Consider the following 22,674-nt stretch of genomic DNA (forward strand, 5'->3'; position numbering starts at 1 on the left):
ATAAGAGCAAAACTCTGTCTGAAAAAAAAGGTCAGGGGTGGTGGCTCATGCCTGTAATCTCAGCACTTTGGGAGACAAAGGTGGGCAGATCACGAGGTCAGGAGATGGAGACCAGCCTAGCCAACATGGTGAAACCCATCTCTACCAAAAATACAAAAAATAACTGGGTGTGGTGGCATGCGCTTGTAATCCCAGCTACTCTGGAGGCTGAGGCAGGAGAATGGCTTGGACCTAGGAGGCAGAGACTGCAGTGAGCTGAGATCACACCACCACACTCCAGCCTGGCGACACAGTGAGACTCCGTCTCAAAAAAAAGAAAAAAAAAAAAAAAAAAAAACCCAAGACATATTTACAATATATTCTCTCTAAAGTCTGCTACCAGAAGCTTCCTCTACATCATGGGAAGTTGGTTTCCACAACCCCTTATCTTAACCCAGACATTCCCATCTATTGGTTCTAGGTCTTTAGACAATAACTTTACTTTTTCAACCAATTGCCAGTCAGAAAATCTTTGACCTATGGCCTGAAGCCCCTGCTTCAAGTTGGCCTTCCTTTCTAGACCATACATCTCACCTGTATTGACTGATGTCTCACATCTCCCCAGAATATTTAAATCCAAACTGTAGGCCAACCACCTTGAGCACGTGTTCTGGGGATCTCCTGAGGGCTGTGTCACAGGCCATTCGTCACTTATATTTGGCTCAGAATAAATCTCTTCAAATATTTTATAGAGAGAGCTGCACTCTTTTTGTCAGCAATATGGATGAAAGATAAACTATCCATTCAGCAGTGTTTTAGCCCTTATTATGTGCCAGATGTTATGCTAGGTGCCAGATAGGTGTGGTTCCTGCCCTCATAGAACTGACGTCTACATGCGGAGTGACTATAGAATTTGTCATCCAAACTTGGACATTTTTAATGAATGAAAGGAAGCTCTGTTAAAAAGTACATCATGACAGTAGGTATAAACAGAGTCTGTTTGGGGCAAACTGTACCGTATGGGCAGAGCTGCCTTAGCCCCAACCAGGAGGTGCCCCTGTCCTAGACTTTGTGCTTTAGAGGTCCTCACAGGATGGGGCATCTGCCAGGCAAGGGAACGTGCTCACTGACTCTACATGCATTCCCCCAGCCCCTTTCTCAACCCTGCTACAAGTTTCCTGGACACTAATTCCCTACCCAATTAGCCCTGAGGCTACTTTCAGGGTCCATATAGTTCCTTCCTCTGGATCTGTTCTCTGAGGGTGAATTTCTCTGCAGGTGTGAACACCCAAGTAGTGGCCAAGGGGCTGCTGTTTTGAAGAGTGTGGACAGAATTGGGACATTCATGCAAGACGACATCCATGCAAGCCAACATTCATGGAAGGTGTAATTCAGGGAAGTCGTCATTCTCGCCTTTTGTAGTTTTGTAACTACAAAAACCAATAAATGGGACAAAATTTGAACATACTTTACCTAAAAAGATGTATAAATGGCAAATAAGCACATAAAAAAATGCTCAACATCACTGGTCATTAGGGAAATGCAAATTAAAATCACAATGACACACCACTACACACCCACTAGAACGGCTAAAATTAAGAAGACTGAAAATACCAACTGTTAGTGAGAGTATGGAGCGACTGGAAGGCTCATACATTGCTGATAAAATGTAAAATGGTACAGCCACTTTGGAAATTCATTGACAGTTTCTTACAATGTTAAATATATACTTACCACATGACCCAGCATTTCTACTCCGGAAAATTTACCCAGAAGAAAAGAAAACTTAAGTTAACATAAGGACTTGCATATTGTTTATAGCAACTTTATTTATAATAGTTCAAAATTGGAATGAACCCAAACATCCATCAACTGATGAACGGATAAATAAATTGTATTCATACAATACCACTTAGCAATGAAAATGAATGAATTACTGATACATGCAACAACATGGATAAATCTCAAAGTCAGTATAATTAGTGAAAGAAGTCAGACACAAAAGACCACATAATAGAAAATTCCATTCATATAATTTCCTAGAACAAGCAATATTACAGTGATAGAAAGCAGATAATTCGTTGATAGGAAACAGAGATTGGGAGAAGGAACAAAAGGAAACTCTGGAGGGAGGGAAATATCATGATTGTGTTTGTGGTTACACCACTGCCTACATTTTTCAAAACTCTTCCAATTTTACACCCACCAAATTAATGTATTTCCCGTAGATTTCAATAACATTTATAAAACATAACAATGGTTTTTATTTTTGACAACCACCTTCTTCTTTCAATGTAATTGCTAATATTTGTCAATAGTTTTTAGTTAGTTTATAATTCATATGGATAGAAAAAAGAATTTGCAGTAACATCTTATATGTCTTTATTAGTCACGGCCTCCCTCCTAGCTCTGTCATTATTGGAATGGGAATAGTCCTTTCAGCAGGCTGTCTGTGGGTGAGGGCACCTGGGGATAACGGTTAAACAACTGCCCATACAGCCTTGCCATCACTACTGAGGGGCAGTGTTCAATGCCATGGTTTTCCTCTAAGGGGACCAGGCCATTCTAGAGTTCAAGATGATTTCTGTTTAAATCATCTGATTTTGTACATTAATAGCATGGAAGACTGAGGACGGGGAAAGGAACAGTTTGTCCTAGAGAAAGCATCCAAAAGCTCTAATGATCTGAAATCAGTTAGCAAGCATAGCACCAGTAAAGTTTAATGAGTAAAAATTCAGTGAGCAAAAATACACTCTCCACATAGAGGCAGACAAAACTCAAGACCAAAGACAATAATGCCTAATCCAGAGGGGGCTAACAAAATGTAACTGGCAAACAGGTTAAGAATAATAGCCTAGGTGTCTTCTTGTGATTTCATTGTTGGTGGTGGTTGGGACTGGAGCCTGACCCAAGCACAGGATCCCTGTCAGAGGTCAGGAAGAACTAAGGAGGAGGGGACCCAATTCTAGAAGCCTTTGACAACAGAGCAGAAAAGAGCTGAAGGCTCTTAAACAACTACCATGGCTTGGATCTGCTAGTAGGCAGGTGCCACGAGAACAGAAGTTTTGGTTTAGTGCGAAATCTTCAGTGCCTAAAACAATGCCTGCACACACACGGAAGGTACTCATTTTATTTTTTGTGAATGTTAATGAATGATAGATACAGCAATGCGGCAATGTCAGATATCTGGAATACTTTATTTTGAATAGATTTTCCTTTTCCTTCTTTTTGTATTTTTTCTTTTTAAGAGTGTTTACATTGGATCAGAGAAGAATCTTGGGGAAGGGCATTAATTCCTCTTTCCCAGTTAACAGATCAGATGGTGACTGCTCAAGAGTCTCGTCCCTGATTTTTTGCCCTTGAATCTCCACCACTGAGTACAGTTGCTGGCATATTATAGGTGCTCAATGATGAGGTTTTTTGAGTTTGTTTTTTTTTTTTAAGAGGTGAGGTCTTGCACTGTCACCCAGGCTGGAGTGCAGTGGTACATCACAGCTCACCGCAGCCTGGAACTCCTGGTCTCAAGCGATATTCCCACCTCAGCCTCTGGGTAACTGGGACTCCAGGCTTGCACCACATGTCCCGCTAATGATGAGTTATTGAGTGGTATTCTAGATGGATTCCAGTGTAGAGATTATCTAGTCTCAATGTTACCTCACCAGGTGCAAAGCCTATGTAACAAGATTTGATTTTAATTATAAACACGCATACCTGACACAGAAACTTTCCACCCTGATACATAAAGAAACTTATTGTTAGATTATAGTTGAATCCAGCAAAGCATCCAAAAATAATTAGTGGCCAGTGTTGCTGGAACTCCAGTCCTGCAAGTGCTCCACAGATGATCTATAATAAAAGGTTCATTAGTAAATTAAGAGCTCTGAAAAGTTCTATAAAAAAGAAATGTATTCAATTCCTCATTTTTCTAACTTTTTTCAAGCAACATCTAATCAGGTCTCTTGAAACTATGAACTACTGACTCGTTTTTGAGACACACTGATTCATTATTGCTATCCTATCTGGCAGACCAGACTCAGAGCAGACAACTGCAAAGGCAAGTTTCAAGTTATCTCTAAGCTGAGTTAATGAAAACAAAAACAAATAAAAAGGAACCATTATAAGAATCTTGGGATTTTGTGGGATGTGATAGATTGTATTTTCCAGAGTTGGCCATGACAATAAATTCCATCCCACATACTCTTCTTACAATGACACTCCTTTCATCTGGGTGGGGTTGGGACAACAGAAGTGGTGCTATGTGACTTCCAGTGTTAGGTCATAAAAGGTAACACAGCTCAGGCTGGGCGCAGTGGTTCACACCTGTAATCTCAGCACGTTGGGAGGCCGAAGCGAGCAGACTGCCTGAGGTCAGGGGTTCAAGACCAGCTGGGCAACATGGTGAAACCCCACCTCTGCTAAAAATACAAAAATTAGTCGGGCATGGTGGTGCATGCCTGTAATCCCAGGTACTCGGGTGGCTGAGGCAGGAGAATGGCTTGAACCCAGGAAGCGGAGTTTGCAGTGAGCCAAGATCATGCCACTGCACTCCAGCCTGGGTGATAGAGTGAGACTCTGTCTTAAAAAAAAAAAAAAAAAAAAAAAGCTCCTAACTGGTTCTTCTGGGACACTCGTGAGTCCTGAGCTGCCATATAAGCAGAACAACTGCCCTGAAGCCACCATATTGGGAGGAAGCCCAAGGAGATGATCCAAGCCACCACCTGAGAGGACCCAAGACTACATGAAGCAAGAACAATGCCCAGCCCATCTCCAGCTGCTGCAACTGCACACCTGCCCTCCCCCTTCCAGCTCCAGCCTCTGTCCACCAGCACCTGCATGAGAGATGCTGAGAAGAAAACCACCAAGCCAAGCCCTTCCTGAATTCCTGACCCACAAAACACGTGAGAGAAGAAAAATGATTGTTGTTGTTGTTGTAGCCCACTGAGTTTTGGGGTAATTTGTCATGTAGCAGACATAGTCACAAGGAAATGTTCTGGGATGATTTTGAAAGGTAAAGAAAGAGGGCTACATGCTGCCTGGGCAGACAGTATTTATATCTAACTTAAGTTAAAATGCTACAAATGTATTTATCATCACCTCCATTACCAATGTTTGTTTTTTTATGAGCTTAAATTATTTTCCAAGTCTGAGCAGTGTTAATGTATCTATTTGTAGAGATATTAATTAAAATACTTGAGCACCTATTTTGTGCCAGGCACCAGGTTCTATTATCCATGAATGGTCAGGTTCCCGGTATGGGATATGCCATCATCACATTTTTATTCTGATCTATACAGTGACTCAGGCTTAGAGATATAAAGAAAACAAGGCCACTACAGGTTTGAGAGCATTAACTATCATTCCGTCTCAGCCCGGAGCACTGATTATAACACTAGATCCTCAATTTGTAGTAAAAAATGGCAATTATCAGTCTGACTCTGATTTAGATTTAAAAACAAAGTTAGAGCCAGCTGGCCTCTTGGTTGCCATAGCACTGTGTTCACATCTTTGTTGGAAAACTTGGTCACATTCTTTCATTCGTTATGTGTTCATGGCTATTTGTTCACAGCTCTCTGTCTCTTCTTGGTCTTGCTCCTCTTTGTATCTGTGCAATTAACAATTCAAACTTAAAGCTGTTGGAACTTTAGATTATTCTGAGCCTTGAGAGGAATGTGGCCATGCAGCCTGAGTCACGTGGCTTGCAGCTGCAACTTCTGCCCTTTTCTCCTGTAAATAATTATGAAGACCAGCCGGGCGCGGTGGCTCAAGCCTGTAATCCCAGCACTTTGGGAGGCCGAGACGGGCGGATCACGAGGTCAGGAGATCGAGACCATCCTGGCTAACACGGTGAAACCCCGTCTCTACTAAAATATACAAAAAATTAGCCGGGCGAGATGGCGGGCGCCTGTAGTCCCAGCTACTCGGGAGGCTGAGGCAGGAGAATGGCGTAAACCCGGGAGGCGGAGCTTGCAGTGAGCTGAGATCCGGCCACTGCACTCCAGCCTGGGCGACAGAGCGAGACTCCGTCTCAAAAAAAAAAAAAAAAAAAAAAAAAAAAAAAAAAAAAAAAGACCATCCTGGCTAACACGGTGAAACCCCGTCTCTACTAAAAAATCCAAAAAACTAGCCGGGCGAGGTGGTGGGCGCCTGTAGTCCCAGCTACTCGGGAGGCTGAGGCAGGAGAATGGCGTAAACCCGAGAGGAGGAGCTTGCAGTGGGCTGAGATCTGGCCACTGCACTCCAGCCTGGGTGACAGAGCAAGACTCCGTCTCAAATAAATAAATAAATAAATAAATAATTATGAAGACCAAATGGCACCAGAGATAAGATCCCCTCAGACCATTATCCCTCCTCATCAAATAAAAAAGTAAACTTCCTTGGAGTCTAGCAATCTGTAATCAATCAAATAGCTATGATGTATGCACTAGTCTCATATGGAAAATATCATAATCCGGCTAAAACTTCTTTGTCTCTGCCTACATAAGTGAAATTTTAACTTCTCCACTTTGGAATGCTGATCCCATTCATTTGGAGTCCATTTCCCTGGGTGGCTGTTCTCAAGGTTTGTGCTCAAATAAACTATATACTTACTAATGTTTTCTAAATCTCATTATTTAAGTTTGACATATCTTTACTGCCTCACCCTGTGCTGGACACATGGCTGTTGCTCCATGAATATGTCAACACTCAGGGCCTGATCCCCACTACTGTCTTAGAGTTTTGACTACAAAATACCCCCACATCCCTGGGCAACCCCAGTTTCCCAGGCTTCCCCTTCCTCAGCTGCCCCATGAGGAGGTAGGATTAGACTGCGTGGCTCTTACAGTTCTCACATGGTTGGGAACTCTGTGTGAAAGGTCCTGCTGTTATGTTGTTGTTTAGATGAGAGTGGGGAGCCCAGCAAGGCTCCCCTGCTGCTTTTGATCCTGCTGTGCCCAACCTGCAGGTCAGCCTGGTGTTTGTACTGTACTTGGAATCTCATCAAAGCCATTCCTTCTCTTCCCTGTTAAATGAATTTCAGTTGAAACTATTGTTAGCTGGCAAATGCCAGCATTTGAATTGGAACCAGACAATCATGCCCACTTTTCTTGGTGATAAAATGTCCAACGTCACATTGCTGTAATCAGGGACATGACATGTGTGCACTTACCAAGCAAAATACTCAGAAGGGCTCATCATACAGTAACTGCAGATCCTAGAGTCTGCTCCATGCGTGGAGAAAGAGGGCCACACATAACACTAGTGACAAAAGCAAAAGGTGAATCCAAGCAGTTGTCTCCATTGCTTTGCACCAGCTTATATTTATTCCATTGCCTTTTTCCTTTTTTTCCCCCATGTAGACCTAGGCTTTTAAAAAAATAATTAACTTGCAATGAGCTAAGAAACTGATCTTTGGAAAGGGGACAACTCAAGTGCAGAGAATTGAGTAAATTGAGCCACATTATTTTGGTGCCTGATAGAAAAGCTAAATGTCTCTGTATTGTACCCCCTCTCTATTCAAGAATGCTTTCCTATTTTAAGCCTGGTGCTAAGGATAGCATATCCACACCATGTAGGGGACCAAGAGCTGGTTTTCCTCCTACTTCTCTGACCACTTCCAAATCTTTACACGTAAGACTTCCTCAAGGCTTAGTCGTCTTGTCTTCTCTCTTTATATAACTCTTTCACTTGGGGAGCTCACCCATTTCCAGTGCTTTCAGTGTCACTGACACTGAAAATTTAGGGATGTAGGCATCCCTAAATTTAAGTCACCAGCCCAAATCTCTCCTCCGAGTGCCAAACCCCATATGTGGCAACCTCATCAACACTTCCATGTGGATGCCTAATGAACATCTCAAACTTGCCATGACCCAGCCTCTTGATTTCCTCTCTGAAATCTGCTCTTTCCCCCTTCTTCCCCAATTCTCTCAATGGCACCACCAACAATTCAACCCAGAAACCTAGGAGTCATCCTCAAACCATCCTCTTTCTCTCCTTTACACCCTCCTGCTTCTGGTCTGTTACCTAGTCTCATTTCTACTCCAAAATATACATCGTATCTGTCCATCTCCACAGCCACCACTCCAGCTGAAACCGTCCTTATCTCAACAGCCTCACTGGTCTCCTTGCTCCACCCTCACCTACTTTAAATCTAGTTTCCACATCATGGCCAGGGTCAATCTTTTAAGAACATAAATGTACACGTGCCACTTCCTGCTTTAAAACCTTCAGCAGTTTCATGTTGCACTTAGAATCTTTCCCAGGGCTTCCAGAGCCTGCATGATCTGGCGCCTCCTGTCTATCTTTTCAACCTCATTTCTTCTTTCTCATCTTAGAGACTTAATCCACACTGTTCCCTCTGCCTGGAACTCTCCCTGGCTCTTGCTTCCATGTTGTCTCCACACAGATACCTTCCTTATCAGTCTATCTAAGTGAGGCTCTCCCTGTTATTCTCTCTCTTGGCATGCTGTTAACTTCCTTCAAAGAGCTCATCCTATTTTGTAATTATAGACTTAGTTGTCTATCTGTGTATTATCTGTCTCCCTCCTCCCCAAATGCACACTGAAATGTCAGTTCCAAAGTTCGGGTAGCATCTTCTTTATCATCATGACCAACATCATCATTACCGTGGCAGCAGCTGACATTTCTTGAGAGCCTGCTGTGTGCCAGACACTTGACATTATCTTATTTAATCCTCAAAACAATCAAAACAAGTAGATACTATTATTCTCTCCATTTTACAAATGAGGACACTGAGGCACGGAGATGCTAGGTTACTTGTCCAGAATTACACACTAGCAGTAGACAGTGCCTGACACACAGTGCTTGGCATATAATAGATCTTCAACCTATTGATCAAATATATACTTATTTTGAATCATTCAATGCATTTTTTCATGGGAACCCATGGGATAAATTTTTCTCAAACATCAGTATTAAGTAATACTTCTAGTTTTATCCCACAAACACTGTTCATATCATAATAGGTTGTGCTTTCTATCTTTGCCTTTACTGCTAGGATACTTAGAACTAATATGTTACACTCATCTAGATGAGTCATTTTCATGCTACTCTGTGCCTCAATCTTTTTAAGATCTTATTAAGAGAATCTTAACCTTATGCCCCCTTCTTCTTGGCCTTTTCTATATTGTATGAGTTTTTGTAAGCCTCTCCAATCCTTCATGGAATAAGGCAGGATACAAACATCCACCCACAAGGATGGCTACAATACAAAAAAACATAAAAATAAGAAATGTTGGCAAGGATGCGGAGAAATTGGAGCCCATACACAATGCCAGTGGGAATGGGAAAATGGCGCAGCTGCTGTGGAAAGTAGTTCGGCAGTTCCTCAAAAAGCTGAACGTAGAATTACCATGTGACTCAGTAATCCTACTCGTAGGTATATACGCAAAGAAACTAAAAACAGGTGTTCAAGAAATGCAAATCAAAACCACAATGAGATATTGCCTCACTCCTGTTAGTGTGGAATTTGAGGTTACAGTGAGCCATGATCAAGCCTGTGAACAGCCACTACACTCCAGCCTGGGTGGGAACCTCTCTCTAAAAATATAAAAATAATAAAAATAAAAAGGAAGCTTGGTGCAGTGGCTCATGCTGCAGTCCCAGCACTTTGGGAGGCCTAGGTGGGAGGATTGCATGAGCCCAGGAGTTTTAGACCAGCCTGGGAAACACTTCGAGACCCTGTTTCTACCAAAAAATTTCAAAAATTAGCTGCACGTGGCGGCATGCACCTGTAGTCCCTGCTACTCAGGAGGCTGAGGAAGGTGAATCACTTGAACCTAGGAGTTCAAGGCCACCGTGAGCTATGATTATGTCACTGCACTCCAGCCTGTATGACAGAGTGAGACGCTGTCTCAATTAAAAGAAAAGAAAGAAAGAAAAGAAAAGAAAGAAAGAAAATGTGACATATATACACAATGGAATACTATTCAGACACAAAAAAGAATTAAATCCTGTCATTTGCAACAACTTGGAGGAACCTGGATGACTTTATGTTAAGTGAAATACACCAGGTCCAGAAAGACAAATCCCACATGATCTTATCATATGTGGAATCTAAAAAGTTGGTTTCATAAAGTAGAGACTAGAGCGGCCGGGGCAGTGGCTCATGCCTGTAATCCCAGCACTTTGGGAGGCCGAGGCAGGCGGATTACCTGAGGTCAGGAGTTCCAGACCAGCCTGGCCAACATGGTGAAACCCCATCTCTACTAAAAATACAAAAATTAGCTGGGCGTGGTGGTGTGTGCCTGTAGTCCCAGCTACTCGGAAGGCTAAGGCAGGAGAATCACTTGAACCCGGGAGGCAGAGATTGCAGTGAGCTCAGATCATGCCACTGCACTCCAGCCTGGGTGACAGAGCAAGACTGTCTCAAAGTAAATAAATAAATAAATAGTAGAGAACTAGAATATCGTGGTCAAAGACGTTGGTCAAAGGATATATAATTACAGTTAGGTAGGAGGAATAAGGGCAAAAAATCCAGTGTGACTATAGTTAATGATGATACAATGTATTCTTGAAAAATGCAAAGATGGCGGATATTAAGTATTCTCACCACAAAAATGATAGCTATGTGAGGCAGTTAATGCATTCACTAATTAGCTATATTTAACTACTCCACAATAGTATATATACTTCAAAACATTTATCATGTACAACATGATAAATACATACACTTTGATCTGTTAAAAAAAAAAAACAAATAGGCGTTCAAACAAAAACTTGTAAATGAGCATTCACAGCACACTACTATTCACAATTGCCAAGAAGCGGAAACAACTCAAATGTCCATGAACTGATAAGTGGACAAACAAAATGTAGTATATATAAACACTGGAATATTATTCAGCTATTAAAAGGCATGACATTTTGATAAATGCTACAACAGGGAGGAATCTTGAAAATATTGTGCTAAGAAGCCAGACACAAAAAGCCACATATTATATGATTCCATTTACATGAAATGTCCAGAATAGGCAAGTCCCTAGAGACAGAGATCAGATTAGTGGTTGCCAAAGGATAGGGGAGGAGGAATGAATGCGGAGTGCTGTTCAACGAGTACTGAGTTTCCTTTTGGGGTGATAAGCGCATCCTGGAATTTGATAGTGATGGTGGTTGCTTAACATTGTGGCTGTATTAAATTGAACCACTAAATTGCCACTGAATTGTATACTTTTAAATGGTTAGAATGGTAAATTTTATGATATGTAAACTTTATCATGCGCACACAATGAGCATTAAGTCTACTGGGCACTTGAATGATCCCTCTTGTGCACAGTAATGTGGCTCTGCCATCAGGGACTACGGTTGTCCCGGTGGCTGCTGCAGGGAACTCAGGTCTCCTCCTAGCCAAACATCCTACCATCACTACCCCTCCTTCACCTCCACTCCAATGTCTCCTTCCCCTCTGCGCCCTCAAGTTTAATCTCCCCTTCATTTCAAGCATAAGTCTCGAGGAAGCCTTCCTAATTATTCCAGCTTCACTGATTTCTGTTTCTCCTAATCTCTTGAAGTACCTATTAAGCTCTTGACTCTGCCTATGCAGTCTTCTCTTTTCATGAATTCTTTTACCTCCACCTCTGGACTACTGCTGTCATCTTGGCTGATACAGGGAAGACCACAAGTCCTAGTCTCTGTGGATCCTCTAAGTACCTCAGCAATCCCTGCGCACAGTGACATGACACATGAATGACACAATTCCTGCTCTGAGGAAGCATCTCAAATTAGCTGAAAAAACAAAACATATGTACAATAGTAGTGAAAGGCCAGTGCAAATACATGCTTAGCAGCTCAAAGGCTGTTGGAGACTTCAGCTGGGAGGGCCCTTCATTTAACTGATACATTCAGTAACCATGGATTGAGCACTTGCTATGTGCCAGGCACTGTGTTGGCTCATGGAAGATGATATTTGATCTTTGAATAGGGTTTAAAGAGTAAGTAGAATTTGTGTTGCCAGAAAAAAGAAAGAATCTTGTCCCAAGCAAAAAGAAGAATGTGAAGAAATATAAGAGTGGAAAAGTGTGAAGTGTGAAAATAGACCAGCTTGGCCAATGGAGTGGAATTGTGTAATATCCAAAAGAATGGTGTAGAACTACCTAGACTGGTATGGAAAGATGTCTTACATATCTACAGGCATACCTTCTTTTACTGAGCTTTGCTGTATTGCACTTTGCAGATGTTATGTTTGTTACAGATTGAAGGTATGTGGTAACCCTGTGTCAAGAAGCCTATCAGCGCCATTTTTCCAACAGCCTGTGCTCACTTTGTGTCTTTAGGTCACATTTTGGTAATTCCTGCAATATTTCAAATTTTTCAGTATTATTTATCTGTTAAGATGACCTTTGACCAGTGATCTTTGATGTTATAATTGTTTTGATAACACACTCATATAAGATGGTGAACTTGATTAATAAATATTGTGTGTTTGATTGCTTCACTGACCGGCATTCCCCATTTCTCTCCCTTTCCTCGGGGCTTGCTATTTCCTGAGACACAACAATATTGAAATTAGGTCTGTTAATAACCCTACAATGACCTGCAAGTGTTAAAGAAAAAGGAAGAATTACAAGTATCTCACTTTAAATCAAAAGCTAGAAATGATTAAGCTTAGTGAGAAATATTGTAAGCTGAGATAGTCTGAACACTTGGCCTCTTGCAACAAACAGCCCAGTTGTGAGTGCAAAGGAAAGGTTCTTGAAGGACATTAAAAGTGCTACTCCTGTAAAGACACCAACAAGAAAGCAAAGTAACCCTGTTGCTAATATGGAAAAAGTTTGAGTGGTGTGGATAGAAGATTAAACCAGCCACAGCATCCCCTTAAGTCAAAGCCAAATCCAGACCAAAGCCCTAACTCTCTTTAATTATATGAAGGCTGAGAGAAGTGAGGAAGCTACAGAAGAAAAGTTTGATGCTGGCAGAGGTTGCTTCATTAGGTTTAAGGACCTAATATAACATAAAAGTGCAAGGTAAAACAGCGAGTGCTGATGCAGAAGCTGCAGCGAGTTATTCCAAAGACATAGCTAAGGTCATTGATGAAGGCTGCTACTCTAAACAACAGATTTTCAATGTAGACAAAACAGTCTTCTATTGGGAAAAGATGCCATCTAGGAGTAGCTAGGAATAGAAGTCAATGCCTGGCTTCAGAATGTCAAAGGACAGGCTGACTCTCTTATTAGGGGACTGCAGCTGGTGACTTTAAGATGAAGCCAATGCTCATTTACCATTCCAGAAATTCTAGGGTCCTTAAGAATTATGCTGAATTTAGGCCAGGCATAGTGGCTCACACCTGTAATCCTAACACTTTGGGAGACCAAAGTAGGAGGATCACCCGAGGCCAGGAGTTCAAGACCAGTCTGAGCAATATAGCAGGACCATATCTCTGCAAAAAATTAAAAAATTAACCAGGCATGGTGGCGCGTTCCCGTAGTCTGAGCTACTCAGGAGGTTGAGGAGGGAGGATTGCCTGAGACCAGGAATTAGAGGCTGCAGTGAACCAAGATTGTGTACCACTGTACTCTAGCCTGGGTGACAGAGAGAGAACCTATCTCTAAAAAAATTAAAATAATAATAAAAAAAGAATTAGACTAAATCTAGTCTGCTGTGCTCTAAGAATGGAACAACAACAAAGCCTGGATGACAGCACACATTTGCTTATAGCATAGTTTACTGAATATTTTAAGCCCATTGTTGAGACCTACTGCTAAAAAAAAAGAGTACTTTCAAAATATTACTGATTATTGACAATGCACTTGGCCATCCAAGAGTTCTGATGGAGATGTACAAGGAGATTAATGTTTTCCTGCCTGCTAATTCGCTAGTTATTCTGAAGCCTATGGATCAAGGAGTCATTTCAACTTTCAAGTCATTATTTCAGAAATACATTTAGTAAGGCTATCACTGCCATACATAGTGATTCCTCTGATGGGTCTGGACAAAGTAAAATGAAAACCTGGAAAGGATTCACCATTCCAGATGCCATTAAAAATGTTTGTGACCCATGGGAGGAGGTTAAAATATCAACATTTACAGGAGTTTGGAAGAAGTTGAGTACAACCCTCATGGATGACTGTGAGAGGCTCAAGACTTCAGTACAGATGTGGTAGAAATAGCAAAAGGACAAGAATTATAAGTGAAACCTGAAAAAATGGAGCCCGCAATCTCATGATCAAACTTAAATGGATAACAAGTTGCTTCTTATGGATGAGCAAAGAAAGTAGTTTTTTGAAATGGAATCTACTCCTGGTGAAGATGCTTAGGACATTATTGAAATGACAACAAAGGATTTAGAATATCAGATAAACTTAGGGGATAAAACAGCAGCAGGGTTTGAGAGGACTGGCTCTCAACATTTTGGAAGAAGTTCTTTTTGAGTAAAATGCTATAGGATAGCATTGCTTGCTACAGAGAAATCTTTCATATAAGGAAGAGTTGTTCAGTACAGTAAACTTCATTGTTGTTTTATTTTAAGAAATTGCCACGGCCACCCCAACCTTCAGCAACCACCACCTGGATCAGTCAGCAGCCATCGAGATCCAAGCAAGACCCTTCACCAGCAAAACAATTACAATCCTCTGAAGGCTCAGATGATCTTTGGCATTTTTTTTTTTAGCAATAAAGTACATTTTAATTAAGGTATGTACATTTTTAACATAATGCTATTGTACACTTAATACATTCTTGTGTAAACGTAACTTTTATATGCACCGGGACACAGAAAAATTCATGTGACTCACTTTATTGCAATATTTGCTTTATTGCAGTGGTCTGGAACTGAACCCACAATATCTCCAAGGTATGCCTATATTAAGTGGAAAAAACAAATTACAGTGTAGTGTGCTTAAGCTAATTTCTTTTTCTTTTCTTTTTGCAAACACATCTTAAGATATGTAACTAAAAAAAGAAAGCAGGGATATACCTGAAACTCTTGCTAGGAGTAATAGCTAGGGGATTTGATGGCATGGGGTTCTCATTATGAAGTTCCATAGTTTTTGGATTTTCCCCAGTCAAGCATATATTGCTTCTGTAATGGGAGAGGGGGCTAAAATGAAAATTACTGAATATTTTAACTATATAAGCTGTAGTGTTTGGAACAAATTTGGTAGGCACCAATGAGTCAGGTATAAATATTGGATTTTGTAAAGCCTTAGAGGTTTTCAAGAACATTTGTAAATATCTCAATAGCTCTTGATAACTGTTTGCAAATATCTTTTGCTGAAAGAGCAGTATGGAGGGGCCTGCATGCTTCCTTTCCCAGGCTCTACCTGAGAATCCTGCAGCCCCCAAGCCCCTGCACCTTACCTTTACCTGGTAGATTAACAACTCCTTAATTGTAGAGGGAAGTACAGGGACTTCAGAATTCAAAACAAAACAAACCAAAACCTCCTTGATAATTCCTATATTTCTTCTTGTTTAAAACAGGAAGAGTGTAGAGGTCTTTGGAAGTAATTCCTTTTTCTTTCCTCATTCTTTTGACCCCTTTGCAGTAATTCCCCTAACAAAGCACGGAGGGAGGAGAGCAGAGGAGAGGAGGAGGCTTCTCCTCATATAGCCTTCTACCCCCAGCACGTCTTCCCTCCCGCAAGAGCAGGCTGAGGGCCTGAGAAAGTGTAGCTCACTTTATTCCAAATCTGTAAAACCAAATCAGCTAACTCAGTTGACTCACTCCGGTGGAAAGAGATAAGAATGGGCATATGGATTCTAAACCAAAATCCCAGGCTGCCACAGTCAGCTGATCACCCAGGGGAGACAGTGATTTTCAGGCCTCTACTGGGCTGCAGGGCCTCATGCTGGAAAGCTTCCCTTCCTAGACTCCTCACCCTACCTCCTGCAGGTTAGGGCTGGGGCCTGCCCTCCCGCCATACAGAACCAACAATGTGGAGCTTAGAAGTGGGGAATACAGACCAATAGGAGCACTTAACCTGTGCTTCAACCTCTTTTCATTCCTTGTTCTCTGCGGTGGATTAGGTGGGGCAAAGGAAGGCCTAGAATTGAGAGGGTATAATCCACCAGCCCTGAGAAGTGAGTTCTAGATCAGAAGTTCACAAACTACAATTGTCCTTGTTATAACCCCATGGTAGGCAGAATAATGCTGCCCCACCAACCTCTAAAGACTTCTGTATCCTAACCTGTGAGTATGTTGTCTTATATTGCAAAAGGGCCTTTGGAAATGTGTTTAAGCCAAGTATCTTGAGATAGGGAGATTATCCTGGATTATCCAAGTGGGCTGGACATAATCCCAAGGCATTGTAAAGAGGGGATGGGAGGGTCCGAATTGCAGAGGGAGTGTGACTGTGGTTGAAGAGTTGAGACAAAAAGTGAGAAAAAGAGGAGGGAGGTATTGATTTGAAGACGCTAAAGCTGCAGGCCTTGAAATGGAGGGAAGGACCACAAACCAAGGACTCCAGGTGGCCTCTAGAAGCTAGAAAGGCAAGACAATGGGTTCTCTCCTAGAGCTTCCAGAAGGAACACAGCCCTGCTGACACCCTGATTTTAGAATTCCTGGCCTCCAGAACCGTAAAGTAATAAATTTGTGTTATTTTATTTTATTTTATTTGTTTTTTGAGACAAGGTCTCACTACCATGCTCAAGTTGGAGTGCAATGGTATGATCACAGCTCACTGCAGCCTCAACCTCCCAGGATCAAGTGATCCTCCCACCTCAGCCTCCCAAGTAGCTGGAACCACTGGTGTGTGCCACCATGTCTGGCTAATTTTTAAATTTTTTTTAGTAGAGTTGGAGTTGTGCCATGTTGCCCTGGCTAGTTTTGAACTCCTGGGCTCAAAGTATCCTCCTGACTCGGCTTCCCAAAGTGCTGGGATTATAGGTGTGAGCCACCTTGCCCTGTCAAATTTGTGTTGTTTTAAGCCACTAAACATGAGCTAATTTGTTAGAGCAGCTGTGGCTGGCTGAGAGACTCCACCCACTGACACATCTGTATCTGATTGAGGGTTGGGAGGGAATCCTTTGACCTTTTCATTAAACCCTACAAGGAGGTCTATCACGTTGTTGTCAGACTCACTTGCAATGATCAAAAAGTCTTCTGGTAAAATAAAATAGCCACTGCAGTGACCCCCGTGGCTCCCAGATTCCCAAATGGCCAACCATTTGAGATCCAGAACCACCTGATATTCACCTGAGGGCTCAACTACCATTTGACCTTCCAAGTCCTATCAAAGAGGATCTTTAATTTAAATTAAAAATAACTGTATTACTTTTCTTATTATCAAATTAATACAGGCAAAGACATCAGAAAATGCAGACAAGCAAAAAGAAAAAAACATCATTAACAACAGACAACACTCCAGTTCACTAAGATAACCACTAACACCATCACTATCTTTCCAGCACTTTAAAAGTAACTCTAGTCCAGGCGCGGTGGCTTGTGCCTGTAATCCCAGCACTTTGGGAGGCCGAGGCGGGCAGATCACCAGATCAGGAGTTCGAGACCAGCCTGGCCAACATAGTGAAACCCCCGTCTCTAATAAAAATACAAAAAAATTAGTCGGGCGTGTTGGTGTGCGCCTATAATCCCAGCTACTGGGGAGGCTGAGGAATCTCATGAACTCTGGAGGCGGAAGTTGCAGTGAGCCGAGATGACGCCATTGCACTCCCATCCGGGTGACAGTGCAAGACTTCGTCTCAAAAACAAAGAAACAACAACAACAAAATTAATTATTCAAACACTATGCGGTACTTTAAAATTTTTTATGTATCACGAATATCTCTAGTTGCAATATTCAACTGCAACACTAGTTGTCATAGTGTGATCTGGGGCTGCTAGGGAGGGGTCCCAAGACATTTTCAGGGGGTTGTGAGCTCAAAACTATTTTAATTTTAATTCTAAGGCATTATTTGACTTATTCTCCCTCATTCTCTCACAAGTAGAGACTACATAATACATGATACTGCAAAGGTTGAATACAGAAGCAGATATAAAAACAGTGGCTTTCTATTAAGTTTGATATTAAAGGCAATAGCAAAAATGTAAAACTACACTGTTCTTCCTACTGTTTTAAATCATATACTTATTTTTCATAAAATATTTGTTACCATATAATGGGTTCATTTTTAAATGAAATAATGAATATGTAAAAATTGTTTTAATTTTGAAAGTATTAACAGATGTAGCACACATACACAAAACCTCTTTGGCACGCTCCATAATTTTGAAGAGTGTAAAGGGATTGCGAGACCAAAAAGTTTGAGAACCCCTGATCTGCAGTATCATTTTTTAATGGCATTGATCGGAAGTTTCCTAATTCACTTAACTAGTATGTAATGCCAAGAATAAAAATCTTATACTTAAATTTGGGTATACCCTTAATCATTTCTCTAGGATAATTTTCAAGGATGATTTTTAAAACCTATATTTATTGTACAAAAGTGGGCTAGCATCAGTAATGCAATCCACCCCTCAGCCGATCAGCTGTTTTCATGCTTTCTGTTTCCTTCCAATGAACAAAGTGGGGTGGTAGGCATTTACGACTTACTAGCTTATATGAGGGTTTGACACTATGTCATTATCTCCAAGGGAGGGTGCCCCACGGACGGTCTAGTCTAGTGGGCTCTAACTTAATCACCCTGGAATCTTCTTTAAAAAGCAAATTCTGGCCGGGCACTATGGTTCACACCTGTCATCCCAACGATTTAGGAGGCCGGTGGTGGGAGGATCGCTTGAACCCCGAAATTTGAAACCAGCTTGGGCAACATGGCGAGACCCCCATGTCTACAAAAAAATAAAATATTCGCCGGGCGTGGTGGTGCACACCCGTAGCCCCAGCTACTCGGGAGGCTGAGGCGGGAGGATTGCTTGAGCCTGGGAGGTGGAGGCTGCAGCGAGCCCTGATGTCGTCACTGCCCTCCAGCCTGGTGAGACCTTGTCTCAAAAGAAATTAAAAAAAAAAAAAAAAAAAGCAGCAACCCAGAGTTGTGGGAAAGAACTGAGTGTCATTCTCAGTGTTTTTAACCCGCGTGCTAACCGCGCACCTTCTACCTAGGCTGCGCGACCTCTGCCCCCGGATCCGCGGCGCCCCCTCCTCTCGACTCCCGATGCAGAGCTCAGCGCCAGCCCGGCAAGTTTTAACGCATTGGTGAACGAAGTTCCGAAAGCTTTATCCTCGGAGATCCTTATTCAGTAGGTCTGAGGTAGATCTAGGAAACGCGCATTTTATATAAATCCTACCTCCGACGGCAAACGACAAGGGTTCACATGCCAGCTCTCCTCGGCCACGCGCTAGGCTACTCAGCGCCCCCCTCGGCCTCGCGTCCCTAGAACCCGGCCATGGCCGCTTCCTTACAGGGCAGCTGTGAGGAGTCCTGAGGAATTTTACTACACGGCATATCCTCAGCGTAGTGGCTAGCACATCACAAGGCTTTAACCGTGAGTCGCTGTTGATCTTAACACTGCAACTGAGGGGGCCCGGAGCATGGGCCTGACAGGAGGGTCTGTGGGAACCTGAGGGACTGGGGATCCCGGTGCGGAGAAGCGCGAAGGGAAATCTCGCTGGGCAGTCAGGGTGGGTGCGCCTGGGGGCGTGGCCTCCGGGGGCGAGCGGGCGGGAGATCGCGGTGGAGGCGTGGCACGAGGGAGGGGCGAAACCGGGGGCGCGGCGGGGGGCGGGGAGTGGGCGGGGCCGAGATGGGGGCGTGCGCGCTGACCGGAGCGCAGGAGGAGTGAGAGACGCCTCCTGGCGGGAGCTGGCGGCTGTGGACCCCAGCGAGGGCGGAGGGGAAGAGGGGAGCTGGGGCTGGGAGCCAGGAGCCGGGAGGAGGGCGGCGGGCGGGCCTGTCTCTTTAAGGTGCCCGAGGCTCGCGGGCGCTGCGCGGAGGGGACGGCGGAGGCGCGGCCTGGCCTCGCACTCAAAGCCGCCGCAGCGCGCTCCGGGCTCGGCCGACCCGGCGGAGATTTCGGGTTGGGCGGCTTCGCGGGACCGCGGCGCACGGTAGGCGGCAGCGGCTGGGGGATTGTGCAGCCTCTTGGCCGGGAAGGGGCCGGGCGCCGAGCTGGGCCTTCTCGAGGCCCGGGGCCGCGGCGAGCTTCACCGGGGCCGGGAGAAGCCTGGGCCCGGCTGTGCGGAGGACAAAGTGGGGGTGCTTGGCGCGGGCGCACAGGCCGGACTCCTGGAGCCGGCAGCATCTCTGCGCCTTCTCGGTCCAGACCATCTCTGGGCCGGCCCGCGCTCCGCAGCCCGCGTCGGCCGAGCCGGGGTGAGGGTGGTGCCGGGTTCCCCGCGCCGCCCCTGGCCTCTGCCTCGCGGGGAGTCCGGCGCCTTCGGGGCCCTGGCACCGCTCTACAGAGGCTGTGCTCTGCCCTGGTTGCTGTCAGTACCATCTCCCTGAACTAGAAACTGGGCGTGATGTATGCGAAACAATTTGGTACGTGATGGTTTCTAACTCTTTAGGAAAAGATAAGTCCTTTAATTCTGTTACCTGATTTGGACATGGCCGTAGTTACTTGAATACTTTTTCCAGTGAAATTTGGGGAGTAAGATGAATTTGTGGAACATTTCATAAGACAACCGTAAAAGTTGAGGGAGGGAGAAAATCCCAGTTTTCGTGCTTGTAGGATGAAAACTAGTTCCACGACAATTAGTTTCCAAATAACCTTATTTGGCCTCCGCATATATGTACTGGTTGCTCCAGAAATCATCCTATTTGGTATGCGGCGTTAAATACGTTAGAAAATTAGGTTACTAACGGTCTTTAGGGAATGCTTTGTGAGCCTCAGTAATGATCACCAGGGCTTTCTCTTTCAAAATTGACTCATACCAGGCCCAAAGCCCTTTATTCTTTTCACTCTTTTATTGTTTTTCCTTCAATGTACTTTGTAACACTTAGAATAAAAGTTTGGAGTAATCATAAATGCCCCCATAAACTCACTATTTATCCCTCTTGTGTCAGTAGTCATTTATTTTAATTTATTATGTTTGATAGGGAGGTGTTTTAACCTGAAGAGATGATATCTTCCCGTATTTAAAGTTTAATAACTATGTATACTGTTTGGCCCCTGTCAAACTGTATTTGTGCTAGTCTTTTTTCCTTCTTCTTTTTGAACTATAGTATCTTCTTAATAACTCTGAAGAATGCGTGGTACTAATAGAATTAAAAGAATATCTTGACCGGGCGCTGTGGCTCACCCCTGTAGTCCCAGCACTTTGGGAGGCCGAGGCGGGTGGATCACCTGAGGTCAGGGGTTTGAGACCAGCCTGGCCAACATGGTGAAACCCCGTCTCTACTAAAAATACAAAAATTAGCTGGGCGTGGTGATAGGCGCCTGTGATCCCAGCTACTCAGGAGGCTGAGACAGGAGAATTGCATGAACCTGGGAGGCGGAGGTTGCAGTGAGCGGAGATTGCGCCACTGCACTCCAGCGTGGGTAACAGAGAGAGACTCCGTCTCAAAAAACAAAAACAAAAAAAGAATATCTTCACATTCTAATAATTACACAGAGTTCTTAATGCAATTAATAATTTACACTGCCTTTTGTTATTTGCTCAATTATTCAAGAAGTGACTCTGTGGACTCTACTTCCTGCTTTGAGCTGCTCTATTCTGTCTAAACCCTAGAATAATTTCCATATAAAATTTTGTTTTGATTCTAAGAATGAAAATTAAATATCTTAAAATTATAATACAATATTAATAGTTTTATATGGTCTTGAAGTTGAATAATGGAGCTAAAACTAAAGTTGAATAGTAGCAGTGCAGTATTGAAACTAGCTATTTGCCTGATGTATTCTCAGGTTACTGAGGGTTTAGATATACTCACTCTACTTTCACAGTCACCATTTCTGGATAGTCTGAGGAACTGTAGTGTTCTAGGTCCTTGAAGATGGCTATGAAGCCATTATTATATAAAATTACTGTTTATTTTTAAATGTTTATATAATCCTTAATTGAGAATGATCTTTAAATGATCACTCAAAAGTTTTTGGAAGACCAGGCATGGTGGTATTGTCTGTAGTCTCAGATAACTGGGAGGCTGAGGTGGGACAGTCACTTGAACCCAGGAATTGAAGGCTGCAATGAGCTGTGATCACACCACTGTACTTCAGCCTGGGCAACAGAGCAAGACTCTAAAAAAGAAAGAAAAAGTCTATTGACACAAACAGTGAGTCTTAGTTTATGTTTTGTTTTTCATTTTTATATTTGTTTTTACCCTAGCACTTGCCTTTGAATTAAAGTTGTGTTTGTTTGTTTGTTTGTTTGTTTAGCTTCCTGGGAGTTACTGATCATCTTCCTTGAAGAAACATGAAGTTACACTATGTTGCTGTGCTTACTCTAGCCATCCTGATATTCCTGACATGGCTTCCAGCATCACTGAGCTGTAACAAAGCACTCTGTGCTAGTGATGTGAGCAAATGCCTTATTCAGGTAGGACTAAGAGTACTTTTATTAATATTGAACTATATTGTAGAGCAGAAACATTATGTTTATATACAAATATAGGGTATGAGTGTTGGGTCAGGGCCTCAGGTACTGAATCATGACTCACAGGTCTGGATTTTTACCCTCACAGCAATCATACATGTAGCAAGGTTAGATTCAAGAAGTTCAATACTGAGTATAATATCCTGTTGTATAAACATGTCATTACAAGGTGATAGAGCACTCTATTCAGATGATTTAAGGGGTTCCCTTGTGTAATCTAATTAACACAGCAAAGAGGTTCGATGACTGTATTTAGAAAAAAAATTAGCTGATC

The 22,674-nt window shown here is 42.9% G+C and overlaps 1 protein-coding gene across 1 annotated transcript in view; it reads left to right on the top strand.

Moving 5' to 3' along the window:
* Positions 1-19,700: 19,700 nt before the first annotated feature.
* The window catches only part of TWSG1 (twisted gastrulation BMP signaling modulator 1), a 68,729-nt gene continuing 65,755 nt past the window's right edge, over positions 19,701-22,674 (top strand). The window contains exons 1-2 of the mRNA XM_033178344.1: positions 19,701-19,913; positions 22,184-22,343. Coding sequence (XP_033034235.1) covers positions 22,221-22,343 — 123 coding nt within the window. The 5' untranslated portion in view covers positions 19,701-19,913; positions 22,184-22,220. The remainder of the gene's footprint in view (positions 19,914-22,183; positions 22,344-22,674) is intronic.

Source organism: Trachypithecus francoisi, unplaced genomic scaffold (assembly GCF_009764315.1).
Source record: "Trachypithecus francoisi isolate TF-2019V2 unplaced genomic scaffold, Tfra_2.0 Lachesis_group19, whole genome shotgun sequence".
Taxonomy (NCBI): Eukaryota; Metazoa; Chordata; class Mammalia; order Primates; family Cercopithecidae; genus Trachypithecus; species Trachypithecus francoisi.